General features: G+C 38.1%; 1 protein-coding gene across 5 annotated transcripts in view; it reads right to left on the bottom strand.

Moving 5' to 3' along the window:
* The window catches only part of LOC103715739 (chloride channel protein CLC-d), a 34205-nt gene extending 19037 nt beyond the window's left edge, over positions 1 to 15168 (bottom strand). For 3 of the 5 annotated variants that reach the window (XR_605426.3, XM_008803476.3, XM_008803477.3), the window contains exons 1-5: positions 14685 to 15167; positions 14501 to 14573; positions 7259 to 7480; positions 7134 to 7180; positions 6952 to 7050 (exon numbers count right to left, since the gene is read on the bottom strand). Coding sequence is in view for 4 of the 5 variants with exons in the window: in XM_008803476.3 (XP_008801698.1) it covers positions 6952 to 7050; positions 7134 to 7180; positions 7259 to 7480; positions 14501 to 14573; positions 14685 to 14864 (621 nt within the window). In the remaining variant the exon portion in view is untranslated. Of the gene's footprint in view, positions 1 to 6951; positions 7051 to 7133; positions 7181 to 7258; positions 7481 to 14500; positions 14574 to 14684 lie in introns of those variants that run through there. The other 2 variants (XM_039127372.1, XM_039127373.1) reach the window with 2 other exon arrangements.
* Between the last annotated feature and the right edge of the window lie 1094 nt (positions 15169 to 16262).

The raw sequence follows: 16262 nt of genomic DNA on the forward strand, positions 1-16262 counted from the left end.
CCGAGGCCCGCTTCTAGGTTCAACACTCATCCAGAATTTATTGAAGAAAAACCCCCTTCAACCTTCATCATTATGTGCCCGCGCTATGGAAGAAAAAGCTTATGGAAGGAAAGTGGTGAAGAGATAAATCTATAAGCATAATCATGCCATCTAGCTTTCTCCCAACTATTGGAAGTTGGCTCTATGGATCCTCATTCGCTGTGTATTCCCATTTTGGGTCACCTTGTTACTCCAGGTTCCTCTATATCCTTCCTCGCAATCTCCTTCCATGTTATCTCAAGTCTTCCACTCCTTTTCTTAACACCTCCAACACAAAGTAATGCCCCCTTATTGGAACCTCCTCACATCTCCATTCTACATGTCTGTACCATCCCGGTCAATTTTGTCATTGTCGTTAATTTGTGCAACTCCTACAACTACTCTAATATATTTATGTTTTGTTTAATCCTTACTAGCTTTACCACACGTCCATCATAACATTCTATTTAGTAATACATTCAACTTTTTTTCATGTACTTTCTTTATTGCCCAGTATTCTGAGCCATGAAACATGACAGGCCTATTGTCTTATAAATTTTTTCCTGAAGTCTCCAATCTATGAGTCTAGCATATAATATTCTGGATGCCCATATCACTTAATATTCCTAATGCACCTCATCATTTTGTGCAACCAACTCTAATTCTATTACATATATCATCATCAAGCTTCCCATTATTTTGTATAATAGACCCTAAATAATAAAATAGGTCACTTATTGTATCTCTTGATCATCAATCTTAATTTTTGTAACATCATCATTTACATTTTCACTAAATCTACATTCAACATACTTTGTCTTTGTTCTACTAATCTTTAAGCCTTTATCCTTTAATGTTTTCCTCTGTAAGTCAAACCTACTACTAAATCTAGTTCTCTTTTCATCAAACATCATATTGTCTGCAAATAGCTACAATACAGTATTTTTTTTTTTGAATATTAGTAGTAAGTTCATCAATAATTAGTGCAAAAAGATACAGGCTTGGTATTGGTCCTTGATGCAAACTCATAGTAACTGGAAATACACTTATTTTATCACATCAACTCCTAAGACTTGTCAATGTCTCAGCATACAAGTCCTCAACTTCAACAGACCAGTTGTAAAATATTCCTTCTTAAATCCAATCAAATTACTTTACTTAGTATCCTATTATTAGATTTCTCTCTGTTAGTGAAGACCATATATAGACTTTTCGCTTTCTCTGCATTCCTATCAATTGTCTAAGTAAAAAAAAATAGCCTCCATTATGGATCATTGTAAACTAGTTATCAGAAACAATTGTTATTCTTCTGAATCTTTGTTTATTTACCTTTTCCCATAATTTTATAGAGTGACTTCTAAACTTAACTTCCCAATAACTAGAATAGTTTCATAGATCACCTTTATTCTTATATATAAGTACTACAATTCTTCCTGGTCATATGATGTTTTCTTGGTTTTTAAACTTTCATTAAATAAGTTAGCCAATTAACCCAGCTACTCCAATGAGTTTCCAATTCTCAATAGGTATTTCATCTGGCCCAAATGCCTAATATTTTGTGTTCTTTCCAAAACTATCTCCACTTCACTTTGATGAATTGTGTAAATAGAACCTTCACTTGTACTTACTTTTGTTTCAATAAAAATTTCTTGTTTAAAGTTTTCAAAATCATAACTCCACCTTTCTTTAATTTCTCATCTTTCACTAATATCTTATTATCCTCAATTTTAATGCATCTCAATATTCAATGTCTTTAGATTTCCGCTTTCTAGTTTTAGCTATTTTATAAATTTCATGCCCACCTTCTTTTTAATGAAACCAATCATAGAATTTATCATATGATGCATATCCCACATTTTTCTCTTTTAGATTCCACCATCTTATCTTAAGACATTTATAAATCATTTTCTTCTTGCATTTAATGTACAAATAAAATACTAATAATCCATGTTGTGTGGTTAAACTCACTACTGGTATTATTGGTGTCACCTTGCAATCCTTACATATGGATATTCCTCTTCTTTTTAATGAAAACGTAATATACTTGTGACAAATTTAATCGACTCTTAAAGGTTACTAGATGTCCATCTCCCTTCTTAAAATATGTGTTTGCAACTGCTAAGTCATAAACTACTGCAAACTCAAGAATCAGAACTCCTATGAAATTCTACCCCAAGACCAAATCCACCATATGCTTTCTCATATCCCATATTGCTCTTCCTTACATGCTTATTTAAATAACCATCTATAAGCATCTTTTCTTCTTTAAGAAAACCTTGCATTGATCCATCCAGTTCCTCCCAAAACTGTTTCTTAATCCTCTCCTGCAAGTCTAATGTGGTATATAAGCACCAACTACAACAATAATCTCCTCATCTAAAACTAATTTAATAGCTACTAATTTATCCTATATCCTTTTTACATCTACAATTTTAATATTCATTACCAAGTTTCGCTGAATTGGTACCAAGGGTCATACCGACTGGCTACCGATTCGATACAGTACCAGTAGTACCGTGTCGACCTAAGGCATGCCAAAACCAGAGGGAGAGAAGGAGAGGGAGGGAGAGAGGGGGGGAGAGAGAGAGAGAGAGAGAAAGGGAACAACGGGCATAACTTTAATCTCCAAGCCCCGATATGTGTCAGTGTTGTCTGCAGCAGTGGCAATGCGGTGGCAAGAAAGAGAGGTGGCGGCATTGTGAGAGAGAAGAGAAAGTTAGAGATGGTGGTCCATGGTCATCTTCACCATCGTCGTTGTCATCATTATTGGCAATGGCAGCGGCAGTGATGGAACCCTAACCCTAGCAAGGGAAGCTGCAAGAGAGAAGTTGCAAGAGGCAAGGAGGATCAGGAGAGAGGGGAGAGGAGGGTTTGAAGGAATTGAACCCAGTTCCATTCTTAAATAGCTGAAACTGCTTGAAAATAGGCAGAACCAAGTGATTCACCTCAGTTCAAGCTGGTTTTGACCTAGGACCGAATCAGGTGGCCGAGCCATCCCAGTTCCTAGCCAGTCCGGTTCGATATGCCGTGAATCGCCCAATTTAGGATAGTACGGCAAACCCACTCCATTTCTAGTGTTATCTTTACCTACATATAATAATTTATAACCATCCAAAGTATTCTTGGATTTATTACATTTCTATTTTGTTTTTGTAGACTAACAATGTTGATTTTCTTGTATCATTGTATCCACTAATCTCTACTTTTTCCCCTCAAAGTTCAAACATACCATGTAGCAAATCTAATTCTCCTTTTTTATATAATGACCTCTTCAGGTTGACCATCATTGTACTGGATTTCTACTAGATGACTCTAATCCAAAATAACCCTTGCTCGTTTGTCACTACAACCAAGTTACTTATCACTTGTGGGCAACCACCTAACCAACCCTTGCTTATTTGTCACTCAACCAGGTCACGCTGTAACAGTCATTTATGGACAATAGAAGACAAAATTATAGATAGCTTAATAAACTAGACACAAACAATATGATACATACCATAGTTATATATGAAGAGTCTATACTCTATACCAATTATTTTGTATTCCCGCTACATCCCTGTCCTATCTTATCAACATTCACCATGTTAGTGTGTCTGCATAACATACTATCCATATTTTGTATCCAAGTCCACTCTTCACAGGCCAGCATTTCACACATGTTGGCATAAATATAATGCATAATCCAGTAAATGGATAAGCAACTGGTGTACTTTTGACTTTTGGATTGCCTTCCTAATCAATGACTAGCCGCTGCATTGTCATCATATTGTATTATCATACCGTCAGTCATTTGAGTTCTTTACATGTACGTACAATTTTAACTTGGACCAAAATTGTTCTACATTAAAAAAACAACATTTCTAAACTGATTTATAGAAACTTAGCATCATAGACCACCCTACATGTCTTTGCCGATTTTATTCAAAATGTGTCGTTCATAGTTTCAAGTAACGTAGCATATAAAATAGCAGTAATTGAATTATATAACTTTTACTAAATTATCATACATACTAATATTGCATTGACGCATTAACAAGTAGACTAAATAAACTAATGGTAAAAAAATATAAGAGGATACATGACTAAAAGATAATGTATAAACATTTTATGAAAAGTGGTTTTAAACAATAAGTGAACTAATGATACACCATATGATAATAGAATCTTCAATTAAACACACATGACTCAATTTGCTCCACCTTACATAGAATGTCAAGGTGGCTCATATCTACATAAACTACAAGTCACCACCCTAAAAGCTCTACAATATTGCATCCAGATAAACGCATGTCATGTTGTCAGTAATTGCACTGGCTTCACAACACCTAAGGCAAGAGGCTACTTTGGTGGAAATTAAGGTTTGTTGTACTGCTATCAGGCACCATATTGGCTAGGTACTAGGTCAATATAGCATTGCACAGTATAGTGGACCATGCTGACTAGGTACCGTTATACAAAAAACATATTTTCTTTTTTTTTATTTTTATATTTTACTTCTTTAGGTTTCCAATTGTGATACATGGTTTAAGACTTTAAGGGGATTTCTTATTTGATGTTCTCACAAGTTCGCATGGTTTTATTTCTAGGTATATGTTTTAAGGTTTAAAAAATTAGAGGACAATGCAGAAGGCTTAAAATTGAAATAAAGTATAAAAAACTATGTTTTAGAGAAGATTTACATCAAATAAATGAAAATTACAACACTTAAGAAGAAATAATATCAACTTATTTCATGTTTGTCGTACCACATGAACTGCCTAGTTTGGGTGTACCATACCATATTGGGTATCGAATCAGTACAAGCCCCATACCAACCCATACCGCCCCAAATCAGAATGCATATCGTACCATACCAACTCATACCGCCTGCTTTTTGGCAGTACCATGATAAAAAGTGAAAATAAAAGGAGTCTTGGTAAAAGATGTGTATGTACCATACAGACCATACCATACCGAACTAGTTACATACCACAATACCCAATACTTGCACTTACTTTGAGTCCAATATAGAGTATGTTATACATATTATAGAATATCGACATACAGGTCCTGTTCATAATCAAAGCTTAGGAGTTGATGCCAACCTAGGTATTATCCCTAATTCTGTTGCTGATAATTTGGTTGGTACTGTCCCGAATAGCCACCTTGACGCTCATATGTCCTTCAATACTGGTCTGGCCATCCTAACACAGGGAACTAGGAGATAGCATACCATGTCCCATAAGGGGGGTAAGGTTGTGGAGGATAGTAATGAACCGCATATGATGTCTGAGGAGAAAGATATGCTCATGGTCGTACATTAGGGTGGGGCCAAAATACTCACCCTAGCTATAGGATGTATATACTAGTGGCCTAGTGCCATATATGATGATCCTAATTATCTATCAAGATGTCAAGAAGACCTAGTCCATGTGCGATATCAGTATAGCATCCTAGATGGTACTTAGTGGAAACTGGAAATAACCAAAGATGAAGGTATGGCCTGTGCATGTGTGCCGAGCATCTTCTTGCTATAGGAACCCAAAACTATCTACACTGTGAGATGCCAAAGACACGTCTCAAAGTGAAAAATCAAAATGATATGATGCCATAGACATGCAATTCCCCTACTATGACTAATACAAAAAGTTAGATCTCACATTCATCCCAATCGTCAAGAAGTACACCCTATTAGTCCATTCCCTCTGGATGTGTCCTAGAAAATTTCTAGTCCCTTCACCATCATGTAACCAACTTTTCTCCTCTCTTTCCACTTCTGCTTTCCACTATTCCTAGTTAAAATAGTAAGTATCCTAAGCAAGATTTAGGTCCAATCAAAACAAGATGGTATCCCTGGTACCATACCATTTCAACAAGAAAACAAGATCCAGCTGGTTATGGGACACTGGTTCTCTCTTGAACTATGACATCTCAACCATCCGATTGCATCTTGATGCTTAAGATGCACCAGGACAATTAGAACAGATCGAGATGATCTTGGAATAAAGTAATCCTTATCTTTCTCCAATAAACAGATCATAACTGCAAGTCTCCAATTCTACTCACACCTACAAGATGAGGTGTTCAGAAAATGATGCGAACTATTAATAATACTTAAATCCTTTGTAAATTTCAAATTCGGAAACCACATCTCAATTGTGAAGAAAAATAAAAAAGTAGCAGCTAAAAATCCAAAACAACCATTATTTCTAATGTACTTAATATATTTTTAGAATGAAAACGAAAATGTTCTTTACGACATGCTTCACCAAGTTGTATTGCGTCTATTCTAACAATTGCATTGTTTTGATGAAACCTACGCCCAAACTCTATGAACGCACTTTCTTGTTTCAGCATTATCTGATCTAGAGATTTTAGTATAAAAAAAAAAGCATTCTATATTTTTACTGTGATTTAACAATCAAAAGGATACCTTTTATGTCTTTAATAACAAGAGATGCTACTTGATGAGCCTCTGAGTTAAATCCTGATCCCAAGACCCATATCAGTCCAGTGCTGGTTAGGAAGGTGTCGTCTTGGAGTTTCACTGGCATGCCAACTTTTTTTTTTTGTTTTCCTTTTTACTATTTGTTTATTGATTTAATAATTGTTAGATGGTTTTTGGTGTTTGTTTATCATGATTTAGAACTAGGGAAGGTTTCTGAGCCCAAAAATGGTTTTATGATACTGGTACAAATATTGGGACCAATTCAGTATGAGGTTTATGATGCTCATAATCTGAACTCTTTCCTCTTCTCCTTCTCTCAATCAACAAAGAAGAGAAAAATAAATAATTATGTCCCAGCAAATATGTCACTAATCCTTAATGTTTAATAGTACCAAACAGTAGATATAATAGCATTTTGCATGTCTTAAACAAACAGGGAAATTCTCAGTCGGAAAATTTCTTCTGCAAAAACAAGTTTGTAATTTTAAGCAGCCAACCCATACTTGTCCAAGAAGAGAAGCAATACAAGCACCAGTATGGACAAGAGGTCCTTCTTTGCCTAAAGCAAGCCCACCTCCAACCGAGCCAATGCTTCCAAATATCTGTCAAAGAAAAATGTAAAATAAATATATAAAAAGAAACAACCATTCAGTTGATAATTCATAGGCAAAGTAAAGGGACAAACCTTTCCAATCAATGTTCTAAAAAGAAGGATTCCATGTGTATCAACTCCTATATGTAGATATAAATGTCACAATTCAATCAAAGGAAATGGATATAGGATTATTATGATTACCACCTAGTGCTTACCATTTAAATAACCTTTAATTTCAGGAATACCAGATCCTGCTGCCGCTGGTGCAAAATGTGTGACTATAAATACAGAAGAAAAGACCAAGCCCAAATTGAAAATTATGTACACCACGAAACCCGCAAAATATGAGTGTTGTATTATAGAGAAAGTCGCAGCATATTTCCAGCCAGAAAAGTTTTCAACAGCTAGATTAATAAAAACAGCAGCTAATCCAGTGCCTGAAAGTGAAGATAGTGTTCATGTTAATAATTCTCTTCTAATAAATCCAAAGATGTTGCCAAGCTAACTAAAAAGTAAGATGAAAACAAGCTAGTAAAGACAAAAAAAAAAACATAATTGGAAAGATTTGGTAAAACTTCCTATATCATTAATTTAGTCCCATAACTGACAAAGAAACAAGTTTCAAAAAGATAGGACATGGAAATGAAAAGTGAGAATAAATTAGTTCATGCCTAAATGGAGTTATAAATTATAATGTATTGAAGAAAGCATGGTAGAAAATTTAATTCTCAAATACAAAGAAAACAAAATTGGATTATATTTCATTTAGCTTTTTTCTGTTATGATTGGGCCTTGACGGTTTAAGCAATTTTATACATTACATTCACGCTTAAATAATTTTCTAGCCAAGAGGTAGAAATTGTATAAAATGAAGGAACCCAAATTATCATACAATGTACTTGCATATGAAAAATAACAAAAATTTTTAAAAAATCAATTTTCTCCTTAGCAACCCCCATGTTATGTCCCCTCCTATTAAAATCCAATAAATTCCTCTTCCCCACTCCATGCTACTAAATTTTTACCTTTAATTAATATATCCCCTAGTATATTGTAATTTTTAGCTTAGTGTCAATAGAAACCTGGAGTAGTTGTGGTGATAAATATAAATAAACCAAAGCCAAAGGACACCCCTAACCCAGATAAACCCAGCTTTCAATCAGAGAGAGACTCGCAAACCAAGGATCATGCTTTGCCTACTCCAATCATGAGCTGGCATAAAATGTACCATGACATGCCATGCCATGCCATGTGGAATCATGCTGGTCCTAGGCCAGCATGCAACAACTCAAGGCAAACAAAATGGATCTGCGCCAGCCAAATGGATTCCTGCAGAATTACCATCTCCCCCTCTCCCCACAATTATGAGTTCGAATAGTCTATTTTACTAAGAGAATCTCCTTTCTACAGATTAGCCATCTTATTTCAATGATGGTCCCCATCTTATCTTAAATTGCCTTAGCAAAACAACTTAATACCAATTCAAGAAAGGTTGAACTTAAATTGAGGGCCTTGTCAAAGGACTCATATGTCAGATAATCATAACATGGTCCATAAATAATTGGATGCCGGTTGTTGGTAAATATTAAGTTTAGGGTTGAGTTAGCAACATCCATTTGCTAATTGATATCAATAATCAACAATTATAACTTATTGCATGTTGATATTGCATGATTTGCAAAAAACGCTCTGCATTCTATTCAATCTTTTCATTGCTCTTCTACTCGTACCACGCAGATTGCAGATACCTGTGTATGTTAATGTATTCTTTCAGTAAAAACTATGCTAGTGTTTCCTGAATACAATAAAAGTATTTTAATGATTTAATTTTGAAAAAGACCACCAAAAAGTAAATGACATATAATCTATAAAGCTAGCTAATGCATCTGATTTATACACTATCTACATGACGTTTTGTTTGCTAGATTATCTTTAAAGTTTAGATAGCTTAACATAAAAGGCAAATCAATCAAACTTTTGTACACTTCAATGCATTAAAAAGTGGATAGCACACACATAGCAGACAGGGTATTTCATAGAGGATAGTGGATAGCGGCCACTATGAACCCAAAGCAGGCTGTTAAAACATATTCAATGTTTTTCTTACTAGGTATCAAAAATCAATACTTCACATCAAACTTCATGCAAAAATAGAAAAAAAATAGGACAAAGCTATAAAAAATTAAATACCATATCAACATTCATATAATGTAAGGTCCACAATCTAGTGACAAATATCATCATCCACCCAATATAATCGCTCATAAGACAAAGTTATCCACAATCACAAAACATCAACCATAAAATAAAGATTTCTGACATGCTAGGTGGTGCATCAACTATAGATTGCCAAAGTCCATTGCCGAAGCTTTGGTGGTGCAGCTTTGGGAAGGACACCTCAATTCTTTTCGACTCTCTATTCTTTTCTTCTTTCCAACTCCCCATTCAACTAAGGGACCAACTAAGTGGATCAGCCCTTCTTTTAATAAACACTAGAACAAATCAAATCTTGCTTAACTGCTGAATTGGTCCAGCCTGCTATGGACCAAAGCACCCATCATGGATTCAAAAACTACCAAAACGAGATGTTAAAACTAGAAATATACCATCCCAATGTGAAACCGGCATTAGCATGGGTGTTGGGACACCGACACCCCTTAACTAGTAACCAAGGTCCACGAACCGGTACCGGAACCTATACCAGTCAACGGCCGATTCGATACGGTACCTACTGACACACGGTACATAGAGGCATGCCAATTTTTTTCAATGTTTTTTAGGTTTGATTTATTGGTAATCAGTTTGTTTCAACTTTTCGATAATTTTAAGTATAATTTGATGTCTCTTGATGTTCTTTTATGTTTCTATAATTCCGATACAACCTAAATAATGTCTCTTGATGTTTTAGAGTGATGCAAAACATAAAATGATTAGTAAGATGTTGTATGCTACAAGAAACAATATAAAATATTCTAAAATCAATTAGTGAAATACAAAATATAAAATGATACAATCAATTACATATATTTAAAGTATAATATACATATTGATATCTAAAATCTCGTCGAGTGGCGATGCGTCTTGTAAATATCCGAATTATTAGCATAATCAAGAGACAGATCGGCCCACTCCTTTAACCAAGTTGTGTCGTAATCCTGTACGCTCATCCCATAAAAATCATGCTTCTCACTAAAGCTCTGGCTTTGAGAAGTGTCCTCTGGTTGATAATACGACTGTGGAAGAATCCATCCAAATATGCTGGCAGCAAAATCTAACTAGTAAAATGCTCCGGGCTACATAGGGTAGTAGCTACTGGAAAGCAATGTCTCAGACGCACCATATTCAGATCCATATTTATATGGGTCATAGATTGCCCGTGACTGCGGATAATAGGATTAAGTATACAACTCAGAACCTAATACGTTTATAGATCCTACTCCATGTGTGAGGTTATCGGCCGATTCAGCCCTTACAGGACCGGTCCGGTGGCCTACCGGTACAGTTCCACCGTGGAAATCGGTATGCATCGAAGCCGGAAAAGAAAGGGAGAAACAGCGAGCAAGCAGGGCGGGAGGGATAAGCAACCGCCGCAGACACCTGCGGAGGCCGAGGCCGCGGCCCGCGGAAATAATTTGGAGATTTTTAAGTGAAATCGGCAAATCATTTGCCGACTTCACTTAAAAATTTTCAAATTTTTTAATTTCAAAATTTTTAAGTGAAGTTAGCAAACTCTCTACAGACTTCACTTAAAAAAAAAAAAAATTTTTGTGGCCGCATCCCCTGTTTCGAAAGAAACAGAGGACACGGCCGCGGCCTCAGCCATCGCTGCGCCCCCATGGCTTCCACCGCGCCCCCGTGGCCTCAGCCTTCGCCGCGCCCCTATGGCTTCCACCACGCCCCCGCGGCCTCCGCCGCCCCCGAGGCCCTCCGCAGGAGTCCGCGGTCTCTCCTTCCTCCCTCTCTCGCTCGCTCATTGTTTCTCTTCTCTTTCTCCGGCTCCAGCTGGGCTCTCCCAATACAGGCCCGGTACCGAACGAGCTAAACCAGTCCAGTTGCCGACTGGTACGGCTTTCGATACCGGTTCAGCATATCCTGAGCTACATCATGTCCTTCTAAATGACCTCCAGAAGCTTATTTCCTATATGCAATCATATCGTCGCAGCTTCTACCAGATCATGCACCGTGGTTCCTATCCTATGTAGCATGCATAAACTGAAACTCACCGGTGAATCAAAGACCACCCTACGATGTATCTCATAAATGGTAGTCTCATGTCCTCCACTCTTTCCTGGCCAACAGATCCATGACCACCAGAATTATCATCGCTGCTCTTTCTGGTCTCTAAATCTGAGTGAATTAACACCTCCACACTTTCTAACGGGGCTGCAACTATCTTTTCTTTTTCTTTTTTTGCTAAGCTGAGCAACTGCCTACTTACCCTTCGTGCCCCTCTCTGTCTGGCTATCTGATCACCATCTAAAGCTATCATAGTTAACAATTATCTAATAATGATAACTATAATGCTAAGAGTATAAGAATTGGTTCGAATCGGTGCGAACCGGGAGGTTCGAATCGGTGCGAACCGGGAGGTTCGAATCGGTGCGAACCGTCCCGATTCGCACCGATTCCGCTCGGAACCAACCGGTTCAGACCGGTTCCAACTCCCACAGCCGAACCAACCCGGTCTCGCACCGAGTCGGCTCGGTATGGCTCGAACCCGGCAGTTCGGCCTGGTTCGGCAGACCATGTCGGTAACCATACTTTAAGTTTGTAGGTGCATAATGATGGTACCATACCTAACCATACCGATGCATACCATCGGTATCAATACCATATTCCAGACTGTTCCAATAGAAAAAATAGTATAAGATCTAGTACAGGTATTTAAAACATGGGCACCCAATATAAAGCAATAGAGTAGCAATCACTATAGTGGCTTTTCACCTGCTATATCAGGTGCTATATGAAGCTGAATGGCATAGAGCTTAGCAATTTAGGTTCAAAATTGTTATAATAGCAGCTACAACTATTGTTGTGACTTCTTCTTAAAACAATGGCCCATTAAGTAACAAGCTTGTTATGAACATTGTACAAAACATTGCATCGCATGCATCAGTTTATGCAATTCATACTAATTTGTGCCATGGTTGACACATGCCAATAGAATACAAAGATATGATCCATTGCGCTCTATGCCATTTCTTTTTTGAGATAAAGAAAGCTAATCCACACCTTCTACCTTATACCCATTATACCCACCCCCCCTAAAGGGCTGACCCTAATCAGAATCAAACTGCTGAACTCTTGCTCAAGTGGCAAGGGATGATAGTACCATCCGAGCAAGCACTCGGTGATCTAATTTGTACCATTTCATGCCAATTCAAACCAGCTAATATTGCATTACATCAATCCAATCCAAGTGATGCTGACTAAAATGAACTGATATTGACCCTTAATTTCTAAACTCAACCTCCCTTAAAGGACAATATGGCTTGTCATGCATATTGCCGCTCAATCCTGGACCACAAGACCATACAATGAAGGACTAATCCTTGTGAGACACAATCAACCCCAAATCTGATACAAGTTCTTTTTCTTCGAGTCATAAAACAACACACAATCACTATTACAAAATGTTGCTCGTGATGTTTCCTGGCATTAAGTATCACAAAGTCAAACACATCAAGGAGAAGAAACATATAGTCTTCTATTGATAGGCAGTGAATCCAAGTCCAACATTCAGAGGCCTAATATGGAATTTGAGTAGATCGGACATGCAATAAAATAACGGAATTTGAGAACGAAATCTCAGGCCAATAAAACCCTTGTTATCTGCAACTCATGGAGCTTCGAACACCAATTCCAATTTCTGGAATGCATGTGACAGTTATGCCTAATTAGTAAATAGTACGAAGAATCGCATTCCTTAACTGCCAAGAATGCCAGTTGTCATTTGGTCTGATCCAGCCTCTCCATAATATTTTTGTACTATAGGATGGCAACACCATATAGCTTGGCACTTCTAGAATAGGCTAGCAGTCACACTGGACAAGGTGCTCACAAAGAAGTGTTGCAACAAGAATGTGATCTGCAAGATTGCGATAGAAGAATTAAGAATATAAGCAAGATTGTTGATCACGCGCTTCGACCAAGATGTGGAATCTGAATTTTGATAAAAAATGAACATCTCTCAACTCATCCAACTTCAACAATATGTTCACGATAGGGCCCTACGTGGAGAACCACATATGGGTGGACAATATAAAAGCTTTGGTAAACAGAGCCTTAGTATCAATAAGACAATATAAAAAAAATGAGGAATAAGTCACTAAAGCAAACGAGATAAAACATCGCTTCGACATGTTTGCCCCTTCATGGTTAATTGTAACTCCAGACTGAAAATCTATGAAGTGATAAAATGAGAGATAAAAGAGCACAAATCAAACTCAAGACTAGAAATACACCAAGATGGAGAACAATGCCATTTCTAAGGTCATACAGGGAAACATATGGAATAGATGTATGAAGTCACAAAATGAGAGATAAAAAAGCACAAATCAAACTCAAGACTAGAAATAAACCAAGATGGAGAACATTGGCATTTCTAAGGTCATCCAGGGAAACATATGGAATAGCAACTAGCTCGTTACAACTTATAATGCAAGTTGGCTTTTGTATAAGTTTATTGCTAAGAAAAACCATTTAAATCAAGCTTATTGTACAAAAAAAAATAGTCATTAGGTGTTTAGACTTTGCGGAACTGCAGCCGTCGAGAATTTCTAAAAGAACAATTGGCTGAGCGACCCATCCATAACAAAATTATCCTGGACAAAAAGTAATCAAACTGTAAAATAAGGCTCCTATTTCATGACTTCTAGCAAAATCATTGGGGAGAAACACATCCATAAAGTTATTAAAAAAAAAAAAAAAAAAACTCCAAAAGGAATGTCAACAAGACTAAATGGTGCTAGCGAGCTCTGAGTACAAGCACAATTTAGTGGTACCCAATATCTAATCTGGCCAAAGCCTAATCTATCATAAATGTAGCTACATGTGTGACCTAGACTTGGTCGATCACTTCACCGACCCATGAAGTGTCATGTGGTCCGCTAAATCTTGCAAGCAATTTTCTACAACTAAACAACGTGGTCCACTAAATCTTGCAAGCAATTTTCCACAACTAAACAGCTTGCTGATCTCCTTGAACTTGTAAACATATGTTTAGGTATTTCACATGTCTCTTCTAGTGGGCTTTAGTTTGTGCATTTAACTTTTGGCTTTTATATCATGCACTGCAATTAGCATAAAAGGTGAGCTAAAAGAATCCAGTCTAGATTATCACAAAATCACCAATCACATAAATACCGTTACCAGGCACTCAAAATTTGAATTACTAAAGCAAGTCAAGCGACCTCATGCATTACATAAATTATATATAAATGATCAGTTCCTCTTACCAATTCCAATAAGTAACGCAAACAACCATTTAAGACATACATAATACCAAAGCCACAACTTTCCTCTCTGCGCCTGCAAGATCTCAAAGCAAGAGAAATAATTACAAAAGTCAGAATCAACAAAGATCTCACATTTGATCTAAGAAACAAATTTTACTCAAGAAGAAACCCTAAATTTCTCAACCTGCTGCTCCCTGTAGGCATAATTCTCGATCACCTCGTAATCAAGGCTCTCCACCCCTGCGCCGCCATTGCTCCTCCTCGCAAACTCCTCTTCCTCCGCCTCCGCCTCCTCGGAGTTCGGCAGCCGGGACCAGACGAGCCTCGCCGTCTCGATCCCGTTCTGTATGTGATTCGACAGCATAGCGCGGCCGGATCAGATCCGAAACCCTTGATTCAAAGAAAACCCTAGGCAATCGATGTTCCTTTCTCCAAATAAGACGCGATCCCTGACTCCGCACGGCACCGAGAGCGAAGCTACGATCTGAGAAGAGGTGAGGAGACGCCGATCCGAGGCTCGGAGGGCATGGAAAATGGGACGAAAATAGAGAGAGAGAGAGAGAGAGAGAGAGAGAGAGAGTCCGCTTTGCGAAGAAGAAAGTGGACTACGGTTTGGGGGGAGGCGATCCAGGGAAGAAAAGTGGTGGTGGAAATGACTGGCGTTAGAAAGACGTCCAAGGCTGTGGAAACGGGTTCCGGTAGCGCGTTACGCTGTCCCGCGGAGGCATTTAAGGGTCAAGTCTCTCCGCAGCCTTGGGGCCTGGGCCACCAGTTTAAGCTTTTAGATAACATCCTTTGCGCGAATCACCGTTGTAAGAGCCGTGCAATAGATGATCCAATGGTAGCTTTGCGCGAACCCCCTTCCACAGAGGCGAGCTGAGCGCAGAGAGAAATACTCGAGGGGATAACTTCCCATTGCTGGAGGGATTTATGGCTTGCACGGCTGAGATACATGAGACAGAACACGTGATGGTAGGTGCGGCTGCGGATGGTTTCATATTCAGAAGCTCCGAGCCGCCTGCTATTTTAATTGGCCTTCGTCTATTTTTGGATCCGCAAATTAAATGCCTCTACCTTAGCATTGCAAATCAATCAGGACCCGACTAAACTTGTTCAGAAAATTTGACAAATTTCGAATATGGTCCAAATATAAGTTGCACGAGACTCCAACAATACATAAGTTTTTTAATCTATTAAATAACATCTAATAATGGCAATAGATAATCTCCCAATCTTATTCTTTCATGTTATTACATTAGATTTAAACATTTCTTAGACTGACATCAAGTTTGGGCTCGATCAACACACACAAGCTCACCAAGCCTAGCCATAAACCTGAAATTGTAGCCTAAACCTAGCTTGCTAGCAGGAGAAAAGGCTCAACCTAGGCTTGATTAGACCTAGACAAATACAATTAATCAAGCTTAACTTGACCAAATCCTAGCTTGGCCTAATTTGATCCGGATAACGGAACGGCTCCGGCAATCAAGCGAGGCCACTAGAGGGAAGGAGAAGCATCGAAGTGATTAGGGATGGAGGAGAAAAGGTACTTTGATGGTCAGGAGAGTTCAGAGAGAAAAAGGGGGAGGAGGGAGTGGAGGGAAGAGAGAGAATGTGGGTGGGCGCTCTAACAAAAAGGGGGACAAGAAAGAGGCAGATGGAGGTATTGGGAGATAGGATAAAAGGTAGGTGCGTCCAAGGTCGAGAAAGGGGAAGAGACAAGGAGAGGTAGGGACCGGAGGAAATGAGATGAGAGAGGGAG

Source organism: Phoenix dactylifera, chromosome 6 (genome assembly GCF_009389715.1).
Source record: "Phoenix dactylifera cultivar Barhee BC4 chromosome 6, palm_55x_up_171113_PBpolish2nd_filt_p, whole genome shotgun sequence".
NCBI lineage: Eukaryota > Viridiplantae > Streptophyta > Magnoliopsida > Arecales > Arecaceae > Phoenix > Phoenix dactylifera.